The sequence below is a fragment of the Vicugna pacos genome, chromosome 18, assembly GCF_048564905.1.
Source record: "Vicugna pacos chromosome 18, VicPac4, whole genome shotgun sequence".
Taxonomy (NCBI): domain Eukaryota; kingdom Metazoa; phylum Chordata; class Mammalia; order Artiodactyla; family Camelidae; genus Vicugna; species Vicugna pacos.
In genome coordinates, this window is record NC_133004.1 from 35,089,328 (window position 1) to 35,112,658 (window position 23,331).

At 48.6% G+C, this 23,331-nt stretch overlaps 1 protein-coding gene and 1 long non-coding RNA gene across 3 annotated transcripts in view; one reads left to right on the forward strand and one right to left on the reverse strand.

The window, feature by feature from the left end:
• Positions 1-435: 435 nt before the first annotated feature.
• The window catches only part of GALNT17 (polypeptide N-acetylgalactosaminyltransferase 17), a 361,038-nt gene continuing 338,142 nt past the window's right edge, over positions 436-23,331 (reverse strand). Inside the window, exons 9-11 of one of the 2 annotated variants that reach the window (XM_006201451.4) lie at positions 20,768-20,863; positions 2,698-2,865; positions 436-1,952 (exon numbers count right to left, since the gene is read on the reverse strand). In XM_006201451.4, the coding sequence (XP_006201513.2) occupies positions 1,824-1,952; positions 2,698-2,865; positions 20,768-20,863 (393 nt within the window). In that variant the 3' untranslated portion in view covers positions 436-1,823. Of the gene's footprint in view, positions 1,953-2,697; positions 2,866-20,738; positions 20,864-23,331 lie in introns of both variants that reach the window. The other variant, XM_072943074.1, reaches the window with a different exon arrangement.
• On the forward strand, positions 10,793-20,062 carry LOC140687121 (uncharacterized). Its single transcript, XR_012061237.1, has 3 exons — positions 10,793-10,826; positions 19,574-19,793; positions 19,912-20,062. It is a non-coding gene; the product is annotated as an uncharacterized lncRNA (long non-coding RNA).

The window sequence follows — 23,331 nt, forward strand, 5'->3', positions numbered from 1 at the left end:
CATTTCCGGGGCAGAAAGCCTGCTGTCTTTTTGGATTTCCCTTTTCCTGTGAACAGAAGGGGCAGGTGCTCCCACCACAGGCTCCCTGGTCTCCAGAGATGGAAGTGGCTGCCGGCAGCAGGAAGGGGCGGGGTCAGGACACTCGGCGGGGTCGCCTGTGTCCCTCCTATTCCTCACGGCCTTCTGCACCTACCTGGCCCTCCTAGCCTGGGGCCCCCAAGGGGGTGAGCAAGCAGGTGCCACGTGTAAGGTTCTGTCCTGTGTGGGGGGAGGCGAGGGCAAGGGCAGGCTGGCTGTGTCTTGGCCCCACGAAGTGAACGCTCTTTGCCTTTAAAAAGACCAAACTCCCAAACCGGAAGCCCCCCGCCACATCCCAGGAACTGCCCCCCTGCCCGGCCTCTGGAAGAATCAAGAAGCAAACCAGGCTGAGCTGGGAGGTGTGTTTATTTCACAAGGAGGGGAGACGGGGCAGGAGAGATCACCAGTAAGATGCCACCGAATGAGACACTGTAAACCCCAAACTGGGCAGGTACAGGGTTTGGTTCCGGGCAGGGCTTGGCCGGCAGCATGAGGGAGAGAGACGGGGACTGGCAGAAGGGACAGGCTTCCAGCTGGGGCACAGCGGGGGGTAAGGCCCAGCCACATCCTCCTGGCCAACGGCCATGGCCGACCCTCCTCCCCCAAGCTTCTCAGCAGCCTCGTCCCGAGCCTGGCGAGCAATAAAGCCACAGCTCAAGGCCACTCCCCTACGTCTGCTCCATCATGCACTCTGACGCGCAACCCAGACACACGCCACGCACGCACACACACACACAGGCAGTGCCGCACTCGCGCACCACGCGGGCACCCGCCCTCCTACGCATGCACACGCGTCCATATATTAACTCTGATTTATAAGTGCACCCTAACCAGAGGGCAATCGGAAAAAAATTACTACTCTTCAGAGAGGACTCGACTGCCTTCTCCCCAGTCAGCCAGCAGAGCACGGGGGACACGGGACAAGCGCCCTCCGGGGTCCTGGCCGCCTGTGTCGTGCCGATGTCAGTCCTTAGGCGCCAGGTGGGGGCTGCTCGCTGCCCCCTCTGTGGCAGCTGTGAGTCTGGACTCCCCGGTCCCGGGCAGGCAGAGCGGCACGGGCCCCTCACAGCTGAGACCATTCTGCGTGCTCCCCCCTCCCACACAGGTGGAAGAGCTGGTCCAGGAACATGGGAGCCTGGTGCCCAGGTGACCGTGGAAGCGTCAGCTCCTTCCACGTCATCTGTGGGGGGTGGCTCCAGAAAAGCCCAAGGCCACCTGCTGGAAAGGTTTGGGGGCAGTGATCTTGGGCTGTGAACGGGTATCTGGGCAGAAGCAACCTCGGGGGAAACTGCCTCAGGGCCTCACTGTCTCCTCCTTGGAGGGGGAGCTTGGAGGTGGCAGAACCCTGCCCCCACCTTTGTCAAGGGCTGGGGTGGAATTCAGAAGCTGCTGCTGCTGCAAGAGATGAGAGAAAGGAGGGGCCCCTGCCAATCCCAGTCCCTGTAGTGGGTGGGAAGATGACCAGGAGGAGATGGATGTCACTCCTTGGTACCAGGTCCACATCTGGGCTGCAGAAGACATGGCACCTGGGTTCCCAGAGAAGGGCTGGGGGGCTTTGCCAGGTGCACGAGCCTCAGGCAGCTGGATGCCTGATGGGGACACGGAGCCTCCATCTGGGGCCCGGGGCTGTCCTGGAGAAGCCCTGCCGGCTCCGTGCTGGCTCTCTCCCAGCGTGGCTGGTCCAGAGGACGGCAGACCCTGTCCCAGGGGCCGGGCAGCAACGGCCCCAGCTCCTCCCAATCCCACTACTTGATGGAGTTCTTAATCGTCCACCTCTGCCCCGTGCAGCTGCGGAGGATGAGGTCGATGCCAGCCAGGCCGCGGTTCTCCACCTCCAGGCAGCGTCCTGTGCCCTTGTTCATGATGGCACCGTTCTGGGAGGAGAGGGGTGAGAGGGAGGAGAGAGACAGACAGACAGACAGACAGAGACAGAGGCAGAAACACAGACAGAGAGAGACAGAGATAAGGACAGAGAAACAGAGAGAGAGACAGAGACAGAGGGCGAGACAGAGAAAGACAGAGGATGAGAGAGGCAGGGAGAAACAGAGACAGGCATAGAGAGACAGAGACAGGGAGAGGCGGAGAGACAGAGACAGGGAAAGGGGGAGGGAGAGAGAGGTGTCACCAACGCAGTGCCAGCACACTGCGAACAGCCCACCGCAATTCTTCGCACAGAGGGAGGGGTCATCCCACCTTCTCTGGAAACCCTGAGGTCAGAAAATAAGCTTCCCCAAGTCTGAGTGGCTGCACCAGGGGGTGGGCACTGGTGGGGGATGCTGTCCGGGTGGGGAATGGCCGGGGGGTTCGCAACCTGACTTTCTCAATCCCACTGGCACTTAGAAGATTCCAGGAAAATCACTCCCCACTGCTCCCCCACCCCCGAGATGTATCAGAGCCCAGCCCAGCCTAGCACTGCGGCTACAGGGACCCCGAAGGCGGTCTCACAGGGAAGTGCCCCGGCAAATCCCCCTGACCGTGACTGGGGTCCAGGTGCCTGGCCCCGGGCCGGGAGACCTTAGGTTGCACTTGGCCGGGTGCCCCTCCATGGGGAGCCGGGCCCGTGGGCCCGCAGCATCCTCACCTGCTCTGGGCGGCTGGCCCCGTCCGCGGAGCACTCACCTGGATGAAGTTCCAGCGCTTGTACAGGCTGCTCTTGACCTTGTCGCAGTCCAGGAGCTGGGGCAGCCGACTCTTGGAGTTGTCCACCAGGCAGCGGGTGTCGGGGAGGAGTGTGGTGGTCCCCAGGGCTCCCAGGTGCAGGAAGCCCTCCTTGGTGTAGCGGGCCAGCTGGGGAGAGACCAAGAACAGGGGGTGTGGGAGGCGGCAATGAGACCACAACCTGCAGACGTGGCTCAGACCTGCAGGGGTCACCCGTGCCCCTGTGCGGGCTGCAGTCCTGGCCACCTTCGCAGGCCCATCACGCACCCCAACACGCACCCAACTCACAGGGCGCCCTGCCCAGGAAGCCCTCCAGCTTCCTAAGCTTGGATACAGATTCCCTGGGGCCACTCTCCAGTATCCTAAACCTCTCCTTGGTCAATGTTTCGGGAGTCTGACCTGTTCAGCAACAGGGCGAGAAGGAATAAATGAAAAAGTGGGACAACTGGTTTCTGCTTCCAGAGGGCGCGGCCACCTTGAACAAGTCACCAAACCTCTCTGAGCCTCCATTTCCTCCTCATTTGTAAACTGAGATTAATTAAATCTGCCCTCCTACACAGGGCCCAAAGAGGCAGTTCACTGAAGAAGAAACAAACGTATTAAAAAGTGTTCAGCCTCCTAGGTATTAAAATAAAGAACCAAAACAACAAGAAACTACATTTGAAAAAAAAAAGAGATGATTTGTATTTTGTCAAGTTGAGCCTACGATGGGGCTGGAGGGAGGGTAAATTACTACAACCTTTCAGAAAGGAATTTCAAAATACAAACTCTGTGCTTTTAAAATGTTCTTTTTCTTTGACCCAATAAATCTACATTAAAAAATCTATCCTAAGGAAATAATTAGCATAGTGGGCAAAGGTTTACATAAGGGGTGGGGGTGGGGGCACTGGATGAAGGCAGTCAAAAGGCAAAGACTTCCAGTTACTAGGGATGTAATGTACAACATGATAAATAGAATGAACACAGCTGTATGTTATACAGGAAACTTGTTAAGACAGTGAATCCTAAGAGTTCTTACCACAAGAAAAAAAAATGTCTCCTTCTGTTTCTTTAATTTTGTATCCATAGGAGATGATGGATGCTCACTAAACTCACAGGGACAGTCGTTTCATGATGCATGTAAGTCAGATCATCACGCTGAACACCTTAGACTTATACAGTGCCATGTGTCAATTATATCAATAAAACCGGAGGGAAAAAAGTTTACATACAGGTTTTTTATTGCAATGTGATTTCTAATGATGAAAAGGCAGAAACATCCTAATTGTACAACCCAGTCCTGGTACTTGCTCTCTGCTGTATGTCCTGCAATGAATGCTAGGAGATTGTGGTAGATCCCTCAAACGGCCACATCCTTCACTCTCCCTTCTGTACCTGGGACAATATGTCTTTGCAGCAACTTCCATCGAAGTGGAGTCTGTTTCCTTGCCCTTGCGTATTGGTTGGCCTTGTGACTGGCTTTGGCCAACAGAACGTAGCAGAAAGGAGGATGTGTCTGTGCCTTGGAATACACCTGGCATATTTTTTACCTCTTGGAACCCTGCTGCCACTGTGGCAGTCAGCCCAGAATGGCCCACTAGAGGGTGGTAGACATGTGGTCCAACCAACCAACCAGTCAAACACCAGACAAGTGGATGAGGTCATCATAGATCAGGTAGCCCTCAGCCCACCGGTTGGCCAACGGGAGATGCATGAATGAATCCAACCAAAATCATCTGAGCCTGGTCCAGATCACAGAACCATCCAACTGACCTGTAGACTTGTAAGCAATAATAAATGCATATTGTTTCATGCCACTAAATTTGGGGGTGGTTGTCATGCAGCAACAGCTATCTGATACAGAGATGGTGTTGCCTGCCAACCCTTCTCACAACTAGGTGTGAGTCCATACCGGTTTGGTGTCTTGGCGTCTCCCTTCTGCACATGTTGTTTAAAACCCTGTATTCCAACTTTTGAACAAATACATTCACCTGTCTTTCCCACTCCTTTAAGGGGCAGGGACTGGGTCTAATCTACTTCATTGCCTCCTAAGAGATAATCACAGACTGAGGGCTCCAAACATGTTTGTGAATGAGCACATTATACATGTGCTGAATGCCATCATTTACGAAATGCAGCCACAGCTATTCCCTTAAACTCCACAAACGTATTTTGAAGAGTCCTCTGGGTGTCCAGCCTGGGGATAGACTTTTGGGAATACAAGGATGGGGCTGTGTTCCCACTGAGATGGTTCCAGTGTAGACTGGTGGGGGTAACGTCAGAGGCGAGCACAGACTTCCTGTTCATTCTCCTGATCCTATGAGGTAACTGGAGCAGAAGTGATGATCGTTAATATACAACGGATGCTTAACCAATCCCAAAATAGTATTACCAGTCAGTGTGTATGGGTGGTACCTCCTGCATCATTTCGAAGCATGGTACAAAGAATAAATAACATCATTTTTACAATAACCCTGTAAGAAAGGTACTATTACTGTCCCCATTTTTAAAGAAGAGGAAACTGAGGCATGAAGACATCAGGTCACCTGGCCAGGTCCTGGCCTCTATCCCCAGGACCCGAAGGTTGGCAGCCCTTGCCCAGCAGCTGAGTAGCGGAGCACCCTCCTTTCCGACGACCCTGGGCTCCTGAGAGCCTGGGCATTCCTGGCCAGGGATGGAGCAAAAAGGAGCTCTGCTCAGGGACACAGGTGCTTCTTTTCCGGGGCATAAGATCCTCCTTAGGGGCTCTCTCTCCTCTGCTCTGATCCCCAAAGCAAGCTTGCCTGGTACCCTTGGAAACAAGTGACAGGGAGTTTATTAAATGCCCTTGAGAGAAATGCTGTTAACATGTGCTTTAAATCCAAATTAGTTCCAAATCAGAGTAATTGTTACAGGCAAAGTGGTAAGAAAATCAGAAGCCCTTCCCCACCCCTCCCTCGACAACGTCTCTCTGAATATATTTAAATTCACCAAATGCAAAGTGATGAATGACAGCAAGCTGCCTTTATGTTCAGGGGAAAGATATACACAGCTGCTTATTGAAATTATGAATCAATCTATTATCCAGCAGGCAAATGAGTAGTGCTAAGAACATTAATTAACCAAGCATATCTGTGACCCAGATGTTTAAAGAGCGAAGCTAAATGCCACTGGGAGTTAGAAGCTCTCCCTTCTGAGGTCTTCTAGGGCATGAAAACAACAAGACCCAGACTTCCAGGACCTGAAGGGGCCACACACCAGCCCCCTGCCAGGCAGGGCAGGTGGGGAGGGCTCTGCAGGATTTCCCATCTAGGGGAGGGCAGTGTCTCACACCAGGAACACATAGAAGGAGGCCACGTGCATGGGCTCTGCTGGCCTGGCCAAGGGGCCCGGGTCAGGGGAAGGGTCCTGTGGTCTGAAAGGACGATGGGGCTAAAGTTAGGCCAACAGATCTCACACCCACTCCTCCCCAACAAGACAGGAGAGTGGTGAGTGCTGGGACCGGATGTCCACCAGATGCCCCAGTCCTGGATAGGGGGCCATCGAGTCCACCTCCCACCACTCACCATCCCCAGCGCTCCTTCTGTAAGCACCTCTGCTCCCCATCCTCTGCGCATCCTACCAGCTTTCCTACCTTCAGGGCTTTGCCCCAGCTCTTGCTCTGCCTGGAAATGCAATTTACTGGCCTTCTTCTAGAACTTTCCAGCTTTAACTCTCCTAGACCTCAGTGCGATTCTCTCCATTTCACAAGGTCTTCTCGCATTCTTCCAGCCCCCATCCACTTCCTCTCAAGTTGTTGGAACAACATGGATGCATATTCTCTGGTGTCTCCCTTCAAGGCACCGGTGAGCCTCATCTCCACCTGACCCTTCTGTGTATCCTTCCACCAGGTGATGGCTGTGTGCGCTGCTTCCACTTTGGGGCTAGTATGAACGATGCCACTATGAACATTCACATGTAAGTTTTCACAGGAACGTCAATTCTCTTAGGTCTACAGTTCACCCTTGAACAGCACAGGTTTGAGATACACAGGTCCACTTACATGTGGATTTTTTTCAATAAATAGGTACTATGTGGTCCTTGGTTGGCTGAATCTGCAGATCGGGAACTGCCAATCAGAAGGACCAGCTATCAAGTTATGCATGGATGTTCCACCGTGCAGAGAGTCGGAGCCCCTAAGCGCTGCACGGTTTGAGGGTCAACTGTATATCTCTGTGTGCATACTCACAAAATTATGGCCAAGCCATCCTGTGGGATTTGTCACCTCAGTACGACGCTCACTGTTGTCAAGGCAATCTTGCTAAAAGGAGGAGAAGCATGTGTTTATACACCATGCGCTCCACTGACGAGCCAATGGGTGATGCCTCCTCCTCTGAGTTGGTAACTTCTTGACACTTGTTGACATTTCTTTCTTTTGTGGCTCCCTGTTCTCTCCCCAGGATCTAGGTTTGCAAACCTGAGTCAGCTTTATCCCCTCTCTCATCCCTAAAGTTTCAAGTCTCACAATGCCTGTCTCCATGTGTCTCTCCTCATATATGCCCTCCTAATACCCCGAGTCTCTTCTGAGCCCAGAATGGCTGCAGTAGCTTTGTAACTGGTCCTTTCCCCTCCATCCCTCCCCAGTTTCCATCTGTCCTCCCCAGTCCTGCAGGCTCAAATGGTATCATTCCCCACCTCAGCACTCAATGGCTCCCACTGTCCACCGATTTAAGAATAAACTTTTTACTATGATCTTCTACTGTAGGCCCTCAACTTACCTTTTCAGTCTTAGTTAACTCTTGGCTTCTTGGCTTAGTCTGACAGATGACTTGACGTTTCTCAAAAACAGTCAAGTGTATTCCCCGTATATAACCCCACCCCACCCCTACCCCATCTCCTCTAGCTCCGCAAGGCCACACCACCATGTGATCTCTTTCAACTTACATACTTATATATTCTGTTAATGTGTCTTTCCTTGTTACAGATTGTTACTGTTGCTGTTTTAGTACAGTAGTATTCCAGCCATTGTTACAGAGCATAAGGACCAAGGAAAGCATCTTACAAAGAGCAAACGCTCTATAAATGTCTTTTGAATTGAATGAGATTACTCTAGATTCGGCTGCTGGGCCCAAGAGGAGAAATAAATGTCATTTTCCACAACCCTAATGCATTAGGAAAAAAACCTCTGAGCTCAAATACAATTAATTCTCATTTAGGAAAAAAAGGAATTTTTCTATTTGAAATGATCTAAGAGGCACATAAAACTATTAACCCACATTTAACAGCCTTGCAGGGAAACGAAAATACGCAGGTTATAGCCAAATAAAGAAAAACCAGCCAAATAATTGTGGAATGTCTCTAGAACACAGCAAAATCTATCAGATTGTCAATAAAAATGTGGCTTTCAATTGATTTCATATTCAGGGTCTTTCTCATCACTTTAAAATCAGGCCTAGTCAGGGTAGCAAGCCGTTACTAAATGAAAAATGCAGTTTACCCAGGAGACAGAGAGATGGGTTTCATTGATTCAAAACTGCTTCGGGGTGAGTTTATTTGTTTGTTGCCTGGCTAAAGCCACAAGAGTGGTTTCTGGTGACTACATGCACCTGTGTATATTTTAAAAAGCAAACAGACTTTCTCCATCACTGTCCAGGGCATGCCAGAACCCAAAGTGAACACGGGAAAAAAAAAGTTTCTAACTATCTCAAAGTGGATGCCTGGTGGCAGCCTGGGGGCTGGGATGGGGGAAAGGGGCCGGAGGACTATGTGGGGAGCAGGCACGCAAACTTTCTGTATGTTGACTCAGGGAGTTTCACAGGTGTGCACCCCTGCCAAAACTTAGCAAATGGTATCCTTTAAACAGAGGCAGCTTATTGGACTGATCTTATACGTCAATCAAGCTGATAGAAAAATCTCTCTGGAAGCTTAGAAGGCATGCTCCAGAATCAGATATGTTTCCTGCAGAGATGGCCAGCTCCTGGGCGGGGCGGGGTGGGGGGCGGCATGGTCCAAGGGCCTTCTTCCTCCATCTTCTCCCATCCACCATTGTGACTCCTCGTGCTGGAGTAAAACACCCTATTGCCAGACAATGCATTTGCTGCTTAGAATGAATGGGGAGACATATTTGCACCACAAAACCTTGGGCTGATTTCTCTGCAGACAGGTCTAGGAGTGGATGGATCAGAGGCAGTGCCCCCTGGAGGTGGGGGAGTGGCAGAGTGTGGCCATGGAGCTTTGTGGAGAGAGCTTGGGGCCACTGGGAGAGGGGCCCTGAGTGTGGAGAGCACCGGGATGAGGTCAAAAGAGCCAAGTGGGAGAGGGGTTGGTGGACAGTACAGCCCTCTCCAACTTCCCAAGGATCGGGAGCAAATCCCTAAGCATGCCTGCCACGCCCACCCTGACTGCTAAATCGCTGAGAGGAGCAACAAAGACTGTTTCTCAGTAAACAGATGGATTTCTTTCTTGCCTGTGTGTGTAAAACAGGAAGGTAGGATTACATCCTGGTGGAGCGTGGAAGTGCTGGTAAACGTTTTTCTCCCTTTTTAGCTGATCTTAGTTAAATCTGTCTCACCTTCTCATTCTGCCACTTGACACAGCAGCATTCCTGGCTTTGTGCTGAGTCATTAAAGGAGACACTACACTGTACAGGTCCAATGTAACTCTGGAGCCTTCTTAAGAAATCCAAGCTCTGTCACTAAATGCTTTCATGACCCCGGGCCAGTTACTGCAGCCCTCGGGACTCTGTTTCCTCCTCTTCAACATGGGGATGACTTTAGGATTTTTCTCAGAGGGCACTGATGGAACTAAATGAGTGAGAGGACGACGTGGCACATAGGCAGCCCTGTACCCTCAATTCCTCTGACCTCACGCACCGGTGGAGAACGGGGGCCTTGTTTCTGCTTCAATACAGAGTCCTCTGCCTCCCTCGAGGTTCCGTGTGGCCTCACGGGGCCAGCATTTCCTGGCGCTCAGCCACTCCAGGCGTCCTGCTCTCCCCAGATCCACTGGTCCAAGGGATGGTTGCCCCCATTGCTTCAGCAGTACTGCTGGGCAGCCGACCACCGCCAGGCAGCTACCCGGCCCATCAGGCTCTCCCGGGCTGGGTGCGTCTGGCGTGTGTTTCTTGGGATGGCCGCCTGACCCAGGGAAGGCTGTCCCCTCGCTCGGGACGCCCCCACGGCTCTGCGCCTGTCTTTCCCCACCCCAGCACCACGCCACTGCCCTGCTTTGATCCAGATCCTTCATGCCCTTGCCTGGAATGGGCCAGATTCAAGCACTGGGTCTTGAGTCGGACTCTTGGTACTCAGCGCTGCACCCCCAAAGCCACCCCGTGTTCCACGGATGTCCCCGGGTCCTTGGCTCACGCCCTCACGCCTCCCTCTCGGCCCCTCCTCACGCCCCGATGATGCTGGCCTGTCTTCTGCTCCTGGCACGTTCCCTGACGAATCCAGGGAAACCGTGGACTGGAAGCCAGCCTTGACCGCCCAGGAATTCAGAGCCTTAACAGAGGAGTTAGACGGACGCCTGGCTACGACCGGCAGGCGGGAGCGCGCATGCGCAGACGCTCTGCTATGGCAGCCGCCCCTGAGGTTGCGCGTTGCCCCGTCACTCAACACGCGCTCGACTCCAGGCGCCGATCCGGGGCTGTTCACTCCTTCGCTGGCAGGAGTCATTTCATCCGTGACGGTGCCCTACAAAAGTCAGGGCACTTCCCTCCTTTTTTCCTTCCACTGAAGATTCTATATTTTCTTTTTCTTTTTAATAAGTGTCATATACTGTTTTTTAAAATTGAAGTATAGTCAGTTTACAATGCTGTGTCAGTTTCTGGTGTACAGCATAATAGCTCAGTCATATACATACATACATATATTCCTTTCCATACTCTTTTTCATTACAGGTTACTACAAGATACTGAATATAGTTCCCTAGGCTACACAGTATAAACTTGTTGCTTATCTATATTATATATACTGGTCGGTATCTGCAAATCTCCAACCTCCAATTTATCCAAGACGCCTCTTCATCTGGAGAGAATACTGCCCTGGAATCCTCTGGAAGAATGCCTTTCCCTGGAATTTGGAGCCTTCGACATTGTGAGCTATGCTCGGTGAGCTAGAAACTGAAGGTCTCGGAGAGGTAACCCTGGCTGGCAGGTCAGTGGATTTCCATGTCTCTGTTGAGATGAATTCATAAATTTCTCTTGGAAAAAAAAACAACCCTAAAAACCAAAGCACCTACATTTCTGCTCCAATATCCCCTAATTTGACCCAGGTGAAATGAAGTGTTTGGTAGAGTTTTAATCGAATTCAGATGACAGAACATCTACTTTCCGAGCCCGCCTGGCCTCTGCAGCTCTGCCTTCAGCACCGAGCTGGAATGTTCAGCTGCCTGGGGAGAACGTCACTCCTGGGAGTCCCTGAGCCCACCTCCTCCAAACTCACACTGCCCTAGGCAGAACTCATCATCCCGGGACCCCAGTCTCAGGAAAGTCACCACTCTACCCATCAAGCCAGGGACTTGAGTGTCACCTCCACCTCCCTTATCCTTTCCCCCCACCTCTCAACCATCAACTCCAGCCAACTTAACCTCCTGAACAGTTTTTAAAAATTTCTTAGGTCAAAATAGCTTTAGTCTTACAAAAATGGTCTACAAATAACACAGAGAGGTCCCTGTATGCCCGACACTCAGCTTATCCTAAAGTTAACATCATCTATAATCATTAAACAATTAGCAAAGCCAGGGAACTGACATTGGTACCATCCCACTAACTAATCTACAGACCTCACGGAAATTTCTAGTTTTCCAATGATGCCCGTTTCCTCTTTGGGATCCAATCCTGGATACATGTTGTATTTTACTGTCATGTCTCGGAATCCTTTGATCTGGGACAGCTCCTCAGTCTCTCTCTCTCTCTCTTTTGTTTGCTTTGTTGAAACTAGTTTTAATCTTATCTATTTCTCTTTTGGAGGCCTGCGGGGACCTCATATATATAAAATCTGGTTAATCATAACCCTTGATTCATAAACATTACCATCTTTGCTATGGGCAAAACTATATTTTCTCTTTATTAATTTTTTGGGGGAACAGTCAAAATGTCTGATAGGAGTCCCTTGGATGCAGGTCCTGTCACCTGTGACACTCAGCCACGGAAGCTGCAGAGGAAGCCATGAGGAGTCCACACAGTGGACTCCCAGCAGGGAGGCTGGCGATGGTGCCACCATGTCATGAGCCACCTGAAGAAGGCCTTCATCACACCTTCCTAGAACCTGTGTCAGGGTGCACACGGCACCCTGTGTGGCCCTGTGTGGGTGAATTCCAGCGAGGTGTCTCATATGTGGCACTTTGTACAACCCCTAGCTCCTGAGCCAGGCAGGAGGTACCACGAGGACAGTCTAGAACATTCTGCCACCCACATCTGGTCTTCTTTTGGCCTCATCTAGTAGAAACCCAGACTCCAGAGGCCCAAACTCCACTAGCCCCAAACCCTTCAGCATCCTCCCTTCATTCTGATCGGCCGTATTCTCAGACCCTCCCCATTTCAAACCAGCAACGTCTTTGAAAATAATCATTCAATAGACGCTGCTGCTCCAAAGAGAAAACTCTCTGAACTAAACCGTCAGGGGATGAGGCTATTTGAATATCTGGTACTTGCTTTGCTGCATCTCACGGTGCTAAGACCACAAATAGCTTTTTACTGGTGGTTTCACCTTCCCCCTTGTCATCCTTCAGAAGCAGGGATGTTGCTTATGAACTCAGTGATGTGAAAACAACCTAAGCAATCACCATATTTCTTCAAAAAACAAAAAAGGCTGAAAGCAAGCCTCAGACATCATAATGATTGTTTGAGGGTGGTGGGATTATAGATGATTTAAATTTGCCTTTTTTAAATTCACCATAATGCTGTTGCATCTTCAGTAAAAGAGAAAAAGATTAGCAGCGACTTGCTTAGAAATTCAATAGCTCTGGGCAAGGTAGGAAGGTATGGTTGATAATGTGGCCACCATCCTATTGTTCAGTCTGAGTTCCTTATTCCAAGCCTCACATTAACACAAAATCTTCCTGGATCACTTTTTGTGGCTAGAGAAAAAAAAAATCAACTAAACTTCCAATCAGAGGTAAAACTTTTAACTAAGAATCTCCACTAAAAAACAACTAAAGATTGTAACTCTGACTTTCTGGAAAGAAAAGCTCATCAACCCATTCTGGCAAGAAGGAAGCAGTACAGGAATTCCTCCTTAACCCGGAGTCCTCCTTAAGCAAGATCAAATACACGCGCCTTTAGTTCTTTCTGCCGTTTAGGACATTAAACGTTCTCGTTCCCTGTACATGGACTGTGAGATCCACTTTTCAGGGATGATTAGAAAGAGAGAAGCAGGGATTGGAAATAGAAGAGGGAAGCAAAGCAGATGGCAGAGAAGGAGGCTCAGGTCCCCCTCCAAGCCTCGGAAAAGTCTCAGGGAGCAGAAAGTAAGTAGCCCTGAACCCCTTTGAGGTCTGCGGAGAGAGGGGTTGTGTTGTGGGGTGCCCCACAGGCTGGATGGGGGTGCGGCACAGGAGGTGGGAGCGAAAAGCTCCTGAAATAATAGCATCAGAAATGTCTTGAATATTTTGAGAGAAGATGAGTCAGAGAAACAACAACAACAAAAAATCTGCAACGAGGCAAAATGGATTTACGTGTTGCACTGGAATGAAGGGGGAGGGTTTTAAAAAAGTATATTGCATAAGAGATGGGAAATGGAAATACTGCGGCACAGAATCCGTGGTACCCACTTCAGATGTTAAGCAGCTCCAATGTTGTCTGTCCTGCTCTCCATCATCTCCCTTTTGTGTGTGTCCGTTTCCCAAACATAACAAGTACCTGCCTCCCTCCTCCAGCTCTGTTATCCCACAAGGTCTCAGGTTCCCCTGCTTCAGCCTCGTGGTTTCCAGGAATTGAGGGATCACAGGGCTTGCTTCTTATTAAATGCTGGAGAGGCTGGCTCCCAGAAAATGGGCCTGTTTTCTGGGGCAGAGACATCTTTCCTGGGGTGCTAACTCCAGTGTGCTCTCCATGGCTCTGTCCCCTGAGCCTCAACACTTAACACGACTTTATCTGGAAGCCAAGAGGATGCTGGATGTCATTAACTTCTGCGTTTTCCAGTGCCTCCCACACGTTAATAGCCCGCTGGAGCCTTGTCACTCCGTGGGGCCCTAGTGCCTTATTGGCAAAATGCATCATTGTGACAAGGTGTTTGGATGATGTATCGCTTAAACGATGAAGCCATCAAAGACTAAGTCCAAGATCAGATTAAATTTAATTATGGGATAAAAGAATTCTCACCTGTCATTCTGGTGATGAATTAACGGAGGGAAGGAATGTGATCAGAAAAAGATCAGAAAAGAGGGGAAAGGAAGACTAAAGGTATTGCAGAAGGACAGACAGAGGGCAGGCATGTGATACCCTCCCTGGAGCCCACTGAACCAGAAAGGTTCTTGGAACAGAGCCTGACTCCTCTCAATTCCTCTCCAGAGTGTGCATCTCATCTTAAGAACATCTCACTCCAGCCAGTAGCTCTTTCAGAGAGTGCTCTGTGAAGTCCCCAGGGCCACTGCACTCAGAACCCTTGCTGGTCACGCCCTGTCCTCGGCGTGGCTGCCGGGCGGTGTGGTCCCCAGTTTGGGAGCAGCCGGTATCAGTATGGGTGGGGCCATGCAGGTGGCTCCCATGAACACTCCCAGTTAAGCTGGTCCTCAACTTGGATGTGTCTAAAAGCACCTGGAGGGACTTGGATGTGTCTAAAAGCAAAGGGAGGGACTGACCCTGAAGGGGTCCAAGGGAATGTCGAGGGGTGGCAGAACCTTGATGGTGGTGGGGTTACTTGACTGTATGTGTGTGTCAAAACTTGCAAAACTACATTAAAAAGAGTAAATTTACCTTAAAGGTGAAAAAAAAAACAATATCTAAAAACTGAAATAGTATTATAAATTTAAAAAATTTAGGCTGGAATATGAGGCTTTTCCTGGGCAAAGAAGGACATTTGATCACTACCCGTACATTTAACACATAGCCTTGCTCATAATTCATGCTTAATAAATTGTGCGGATTGGAAAGAGAAAGCATTTGGAGATGCCTGTTAACACTCAGCTCCCCAGGCCCCACCTTCAGGAGATCTGGGCTTGGACTCGGGGATCAGCTGCTGGTGGCTTGCAGTCACGTGGATCACACCTGAGATGCTGGGCGGGGAGCCCGGCCCTTCATCCTGGCTCTCAATATCGGCTGCTCTGGACCCCGTGCCTTATCAACTGCCTTTATGTCCCCCAAACATGCCATGTGCCCCCGTCTCTGCAATGCACTTGCTTAGCATTGCCTCTGCGTGCACTTCAAGTCTTTCTTCCATGCTCTGCTGGGAGACTCAAGGATGTGAGCCGCACCCTGCCCCGAGGAATGCACCAGATGGCATAGCCTAGCATCCAAGACCAGGGGTCACAGGATGGCTTGAAAAGCGGCATTACCTGAATCTCAGTTTTCTCAATAGTAAAAGGAGCTGGGGGGAGGGGGTGGTCACTGCCTACCTGACAGGACTGAGCGTTACCAAAATCAGAAATGGGTTTATCATCAGCATTTTGTTCCCTGTCTCGACCCCAAGCCATGGCTCTGGCCCAAGTGCTGTCCTGCGAAGCTGCACTGTTGGGACCTCAGGCTCCGCTGCAGGAACTTGAGAGCAGCCTCAGAGCCATTGGAGGGGAATTAAAGAGTGACGCCCCGAGCCCAGCACTGGCCACCCCGTTCTCTCTCCTTGACCTTCGTCCTCAGGGAAATCGGAATGAGGGAGGTTGGCAGGTTGCCCCGTTGGGCTGGGACAGAGAGCAGGAAGGGGCTGTCAGGAGGACAATCTCACAGCTGATACCTCGAGGGGAGACCTTGGCTGCTCCAAGGAAGGGCCCCGTCTGGACCTGGGCCCGGGGTGGCAAAAGCCTGGAGTGGGTGGGGGGTTCCTGGGCCTCCTTAGACAGGACCTCCCGCTCTAAATGGGTTCAAGCTGACACCAAAGGCTGCTGCTGCATTCTTGACATCTATTTTTAAACAAAACAGGCTCAGAAAAGAAACAGAGGTTTGTCTAATGCAAATTAGTAACGAGACGAGAGGAAGGCTGGTCTCTAGCTCGCGACTGAGCAGGCTCTCTGAGTGGCTGGGAACCCTTTCCATCTTGTTGACAAACACATGCTGCAAGACAGGAAATTACCCTCCTCAGTGCCTGTTTTATCTCTGCTTAATTGCTGTTTGGTAATAAATTACAACACAGAGTCCATTAATTAAGCCAACAAGGTCTGTGGAACACCAATTCCTTCTTCTGGGAGTTGCCTTGTTACAGGAGCTCTGACGCAGTCTGTTTGCCCACAGCACTTTATGAAGCGGTTTAAAAAGATGCCAAGGCATCTCCTAGCCTAGAGGGAGTAGGTTTGAGAAGGAGGGGGAGGGAAGCTTGATGGGCGAGGGAGGGACACCTGGCAGCTGGAGCGCGGTCCCCAGGGTGCGCTCTAATTCAGAACACGTGGTGGGAAAGAACACAACATTAAATTTGCTTTCAAAAAAATCAGCTGACGGAAACAACCATGACCCACACTTAGAGGCACTCATCCCAGAGGTAGGGGCAGCGAGGAATGGCCTAATCTGGCTCGCCATTTCATTAACAACCAAACGGCAGGGGCACTCATTACGAAAGGTTTTGCATGCAGCTGGAACCTGTGAAAGAGGAATTCTAGATTTTTCAACAAAGACCCCAGTACTGGGCTGTGGGAGGCCACCAAGCTCCCAGCAGGACAGAAATTGGTGCCAGACTCCTGTCTGGGCAGGGAGTAGGCAGGTGGCCACCTTCAGGGCAAAGACTGTCATTACACTTCGACCCTGTCGTCTGGGAGGTGGCTCCCTGGGCGTTTGAGCTGGATCTGTTTAGCAGGTGACCTGGTGGGACCTTGAGGGAGGGGACGCAACAGGAGTTAAGGCTCTGGATAGAAGGATAAGGAAGGTCAAGTTCTCAGGGGGTCTGTCCCAGACTATTTGGAGCAGTGGACATCATAAGGGTGTTAGAGGGGGTTCTGAGCAGCCAGGGCCCACGGGGAAGGCAGGCAGCCTTGGGGGTAGGTGCCACAGGTGCGGAGACAGAAGCGGCTGCCTCCGCGAGCTCCGTGAGTGGCTCAGAAAACGTTCCCCCGAAACACCCAAGTTAAAATGCACAGCTTGGAGCCCTGTGAGGAAGTGCTCAGATCTCCGGGAGACATCAGAGCATCTTTACTCCCTTTCCCATTCACGGAAGTTGGCTTCACAAGCCAGTTTTTGATTATGCAAAGATCTCCAGGTGATAGTGTCTATTATATGACAGTAAGAGCTCAGTTCAAGTGTGACCTATTCAGAAGACTGGACAAGGAAGCCCGCGAGTTCTGTGTTCTACAAGCGACTCCTGGCATTTCCCAAAATGATGGCCCCGTACAGCCCAGTGGCCTGGAGTGGACATCCCCAGGGCTCAGTCCAGGCTTCTGCTGCCCTCCTGGCCCAAAACCACCGTGTCCCATCTCCTCTCCCAGCCATCTCGCCTGAGACTAGTTGGGATGGATCACTAGCTTGTCATCTGGCCTCTCCCAAGATGCAGCCTCTTAAAAGGCTGACCTGTCCATCCCCTGTGGGCCACAACTCCCCACCTCCATTTCCCCTGCCACCAAGGCTTCCGGGTACTTCACTCCTCCAGACCCTGGGGGGGAAAACCTGCAGAGTCAGTAGGGGCTGAAGGCCAGGATGTTTCCACAGCGACCATCCCTCTCGCAACTCCTCTGGGACCAGCTGTGCCTTATTTAAATGTATCATTTCCTCCCCACCCCTGCCCCTGAGGTGAACCTTCAATGGCTCCCCAGTGCCCTTAGAATCAAGTCCCCAAACCCCCAATCCAGGATCATCACATTGCCTGGGGACTTGTTAGAAATGCAAAATTTCAGCCACCCTCCCCCCCAACTCAGAAATTCTGGGGATGGGGCCCAGTAACCAGTGCTTTCACAAGCCTTCCGGGTGATTCTGCTGTATCCTGAAGTGTGAGAACCAGTGCCTTGGAGCAGGCCTTATCAGGCCATTGGAGATCTGCCTCCCCACCTCTCTTCTGCCTCATCTCTCAGCACTGCCTTCCCTCTTGCATCCTTGGCCCCCAGCCCTGGGCCACCTTCTGCCTCCTAGAGTCCAGCAGCCCCGGCTGTCTTGCTCTTTCCACATCTTCTGCACTGTAGGTTTCCTGGTCTTTCCCCCTCAAGGGTAAACCACTTGAGAGCAGGCACTGCATCTTACCAACACTTGCGACTAGCGCCTGTGGTAGGTGCCCAAGACCTATCAGTCGAGTGAATGAGTAAATGACAGGATGAGGACACTCACTGGATTCTTTTGCCTGTGTTGCCTTTGATGCTAAAGCTGTGTTTCTCTAGGGAAAAAAGCAAGTCTAGGCTTCCTGGTCATTCTTCTGTTCCCCACGGGCACTTTTAGCCAGTTGTTGGTTGTGGTAGGGATCAGGAAATAATCTTGAATTAAATGGAATGGATTTGAATTTAAAATGCTTGGGTTCTGGATATATGCCCAGGCATCAGATTACTGGGTCATATGGTAAGACACCTGCACCCCAGTGTTCATAGCAGCACTATTCACAATAGCCAAGACATGGAAACAGCCTAAATGTTCATTGACAGATGACTGGATAAAGAAGTTGTGGTATATTTATACAATGGAATACTACTCAGCCATAAAAATCGACAACATAACACCATTTGCAGCAACATGGATGCTCCTAGAGAATGTCATTCTAAGTGAAGTAAGCCAGAAAGAGAAAGAAAAATACCATATGGGATCGCTCATATGTGGAATCTAAAAAAAAAAAAAGAAGATGAAGACGAATGAACTTAAATATACAGACTCATAGACATAGAATACAAACTTGTTGCCACAGGGGTGGGAGGGACAGACTGGGAGTTCGAAATTTGTAGATACTGACAGGCATATATAGAATAGATAAACAAGTTTACAGTGTATAGCACAGGGAAATATATACAAGATCTTGTGGTAGCTCATGGTGAAAAAGAATGTGACAATGAACATATGTATGTTCATGTATGACTAAAAAATTGTGCTCTACATTGGAATTCGACACAACATTGTAAACTGACTATAATTCAATAAAATAAAATTAAAAAACAACAATAACAAATAAATAAAATAAATAAAAGATAAAAAAAATTTAAATGCTTGGGCTTGTAACATTCATAGTGGCACTATCTACAACAGCCAAGACATGGAAGCAACCGAAATGTCCATCAATAGATGACTGGATAAAGACGATGTGGTATATAGATATACAATGGAATACTACTCAGCCACAAAAAAGAATTAAATAATGTCATTTGCAGCAACAGGGATAGACACAGAGATTATCATGCTAGATGAAATAAGTCAGACAAAGACAAATATTATATGATATCACTTATATCTAGAATCTAAAAAAATGATACAAATGAACTTATTTACAAAACAGAAACAGACACAGACATAGAAAACAAATTTAGGGTTACCAAATTAGGAGTTTGGGATTAGCAGACACAAACTACTATGTATAAAACAGATAAATAAGGTCCTACTCTATAACGCAAGGAACTATATTCAATATTTGTAATAACTTATAGTGAAAAGAATATGAAAAAGAGCATATATATCTGTATAACTGAATCACTATGCTGTACACCAGAAACTAATACAACATTGTAAATCAAATATGCTTCACCAAAAAAAAAAAAAAAGCTTGGGTTTGACTAGAGAGCCTGGGTTCCAGTCTACTTTGCTCACAGGCATGCACTCCTCTGTGCCTCAGTTTCCTCACGCTGCCTGCTTACCTCCCAGGGTGACCACAAGGAGTGGAGGACTCAGGATTCACCTGCCTGGCCATGACTTGTTCACTTTCAGAGGACCCATCACACACCGAAGGGCACTGAGACTCTGGACTATGAGCACTACCTGTGGTGATAGTAGAAGAAATACAGCTCTCCCCTGCCAGATACGGGCTTAACGGGAAAGCAAAAGTGCTATGAGCAGAGAAAACTGAAGAGCCATGAATGCACGTGTGAGTATGTGTGTATGACCGATGCACGTGAACATGTATGTGATTGTGTGTGTTCATGGAACACGAGAGAGACAAAGGGAGCTTACAGGGCATTTTGTCCACTGTCTTCCTTTTACAGATGAACAAATTGACACCCGGAGAGAGAAATCTGAGTCTGGCTTAGAACCAACCATCTCGTGTTCCTCTGAAATGGAATATAAATGTTTTCCCAGTTTGCAGCTTGCCTTTTATTACTTTTCGTTGACATAAAAATGTCTTCAATTTTTATGCATGTCAAGTCTAATGACATTTGTGGATCTGTTTTCTCCCAATTCTAGAGGATTTCTGCTAAGCTCTTGGTGCACGCACCCATATTTGCACACACGCTGTGAGCTAGCACAAAGCTGTCAAAGGGAATTCATTTACCAGGCTCTACTTTTACTTTGTTGCTTGATTGTTCTGCGCTTTTGGCTATATTTGGTATCTCCTGGGAGACCAGAGGACACACGTATTCTTTGAAATGTGACTGCAAACACATTCCTCCTTCCCAACCAGTGCCTGCCACTTGTACCAGGGCTTATAGACTGTCACACGTACCGCCAAACTGATGATGGCCTTTCAAAATGGACATGCCAATCAGCTTCTCATGAGGGGATCTGCTAACTCGTCCTCTGAAGTTGTAAGAGGCACACTTGGTGATAATTAAACATCTGTACTCATGGCATGTATTTGCCTGCTAGCAAATGACTCTGAGGGTTATGCACAGTTTCCTTTCAGTACGAAATGTGCCCCTTGATCCTCTTAATATTTGTGCTGATGCCACCACTTGTGACTCTTTTCCCCCAGCCCCTCCAGGGAAACAATCAGAAAGCTCCTCATCGCTCAGAACAGGTGACAACTACCAAAGCAGAGGACAGCAGAAGTCCCAGAAGTCCCACATGTTCCCTGTGGGCCCGGTGAACTTACTCCCTTCCTGGCCAGAGACGGGCTCCTACCTGAGGTCCCCAGCCATGGCACGGGTACAGTATTGCTGTGTGGTTCTCCAGCGGCCCCTGGTCCAAGCAGACGTCTTTTGCCTTGTTGTTGCGAAGCTGCAGAAATAGGTGAAATGTGATCCATCAGAGCTCATCTGGTGGAGCTGCTGGTCCCCAACCACCTCTCCACCATGGCTGGGTTCTGGCTTCTTGATGCAAAAGGCCACAAGACACCCTCCACCCCACCCCCGCCCCAAGTAAGGACCAAGGCGTAAGTCTCTGAGGTGATCACGTTAGCAAGACAGACTAAGTCCTCCACTGGATGGTGTGGGCACCAGCCCTCTGCCTGTGACCCCCACCACCCCAGGCACACAGCTCCCCCAGCCCCGACACAAAACAGGCTCTCAGAGAACTTTAGGACATAGGAACACTGATTACACATTGGTTATCCAAAGTGGATCTCAGCCCCAACACTGGTTTTCATAACCCTGGGAACCACAGGTCAGCTTCTCAGGTCATTACTGGCATAGAGGCATGAAAAACAACAATCAAAAAAGTAACAGCAAAACAAAACAAAAAAACCTTGCCATCATGAAAAGCTCAAGCAACATTTATTCGTATATTCAAAAAATATTTACTGAATGCCTATGCTGTGTCCAGCATCATTCGAGGTGTTTGGAACACATCTGTGGAGGAATAGACTAAAGCTCTCAAGACAACATCCCCGAATCTAGGCATGTCTCTTTGGAAGCATGTTAAGAACTTACCTGAGTCGGATCTCCAGGTCCACTGTGATTCCATATTGGTGACCATCCCACCCACTACCCCGCAATCTCGACCAGTGGGAAAACGGCAACGTTGTCGGTCTACCCCATATATCTGGGTCCTCTCCAGACTATATTCTCCATGGAAACCAAACTAAACAGGAATAAATCAAGAAGAGAGGCAAGGGACAATCTGCTTTTGTACACCCAAGTTGTGTCTAGGTTCAGACAACTGAGCAGACTTATAATAACTTCAGAAAAAAAATTTTTTTTTAAAATAACACCATCTCATTGAGATGTTTTGGAGAACAGAGGTAACAATTATTCACAATCCTTTCACACAATCAGTTAATTTTTTTCCAGATTTTAGGAAAGTTTAGTTTTGTTCAGTTTTGACTATAATGAGCAACTTTATGCATAAAGCTTTGTTCACATTCAGAGTTTCTTAAGAACAGAATCCTAGAACTGGGGTAATGGTATCAAAGGGTATGGGGACCTTAACGTGCTTAAAAACTGCTGCCTAACTGCTTTCTGGAAGCTTTGGACTAATTTATATTCCTATTCACAAAGTATGTAAATACTTGCCAGTCCTGAGTTTGTACCATTTAGAAGTATTGTGTTGATCAAAGCATACAAACTTCCAGTTATATGATGAGTATGTTCTGGGGATCTATGTACATTACAGTATGGTGATCACAGCTAATGATATTGTATTATAAACTTGAAAGTTGCTAAGTATGTAGAAACCTTAAATGTCCTCACCACAAAAAAAGAAATCGCAATTAGGTGACATGTTAGCTAACACTATCGTGGTAATCATCTTGCAACAAGTAAGTATATTAAATCAACAAAGTGTACACCTTAAACTTACATGATGTTACATGTCAATTTTATCTCAATAAAGCCCAGGGCGGGGGGCCGAGAAGAACACCAGCTTGCAGGGGTGGGGGTGGGCGGCGGTGGTGGTGGTGGTGGTGCAAACCAAAACAATGGAGGAGCATTTTTTTAAACCCAAGGTACCAAAGTCAGCACAGAGGAGTATAGAGAGAAGTGATTGATCAGATACATTGCACAACATTCCCAAACAAGCTGTCTTTAAAGAATTACAAAGCTAGTTCTTTTATGGATGTTTTAAAGAAAGGCTTATTGCCAGTGTTTTCAGTGGTGTAAAGAGTAATTATATGGAAAAACCCAGATAACTTCTGAATCAAAAAGTAATTCAGAAGAGTTAGATTTTTGAAAGTGATGAAATTTAAGAAATACCTTTACCAATGTATTTTGCCCATGTTTTTCTTTTCATGTATACATAAGAGCAATACAGTAAAAAAAAAAAGTCTTCTGAAGTCTAACAAAGCTTTTAAAATAAGCATAAAATAAAAACTACAGGTGGTGAAAGTTAATAAAAATATTATTATTCTGAGAGCTGACAAAATATATCTTGTTGTTACAAATTTATACTGAATAGTAAATCGGAGTGTTTCATGTTTAGCAATTATTTCCCTTTGTGAGAATTATCTGTTTATTTCCCCTGGGATTTCAAATGGTTTTATTATAGATTTGCAAGAGCTCTTTACATATTAAGGATATTAATGTTTTTATGGCTTATGTGCTCCCTATAATGATTTCAGAATGCTAGGCTTTTAAATTTTGTTTCTAATGTTTATGCAAGCAAATCTATTATTCAGGAATTTCATAAATATTTACTGAGGGCCTGATAAGTGCTAAGTTTAATGAACAAACAAAGATCAAACAAATAAACAAATAAACAAACAAACCACCAGTCCCTGCCCTAAGGTAGGGCATGGTCTGGAGCAAGAGACA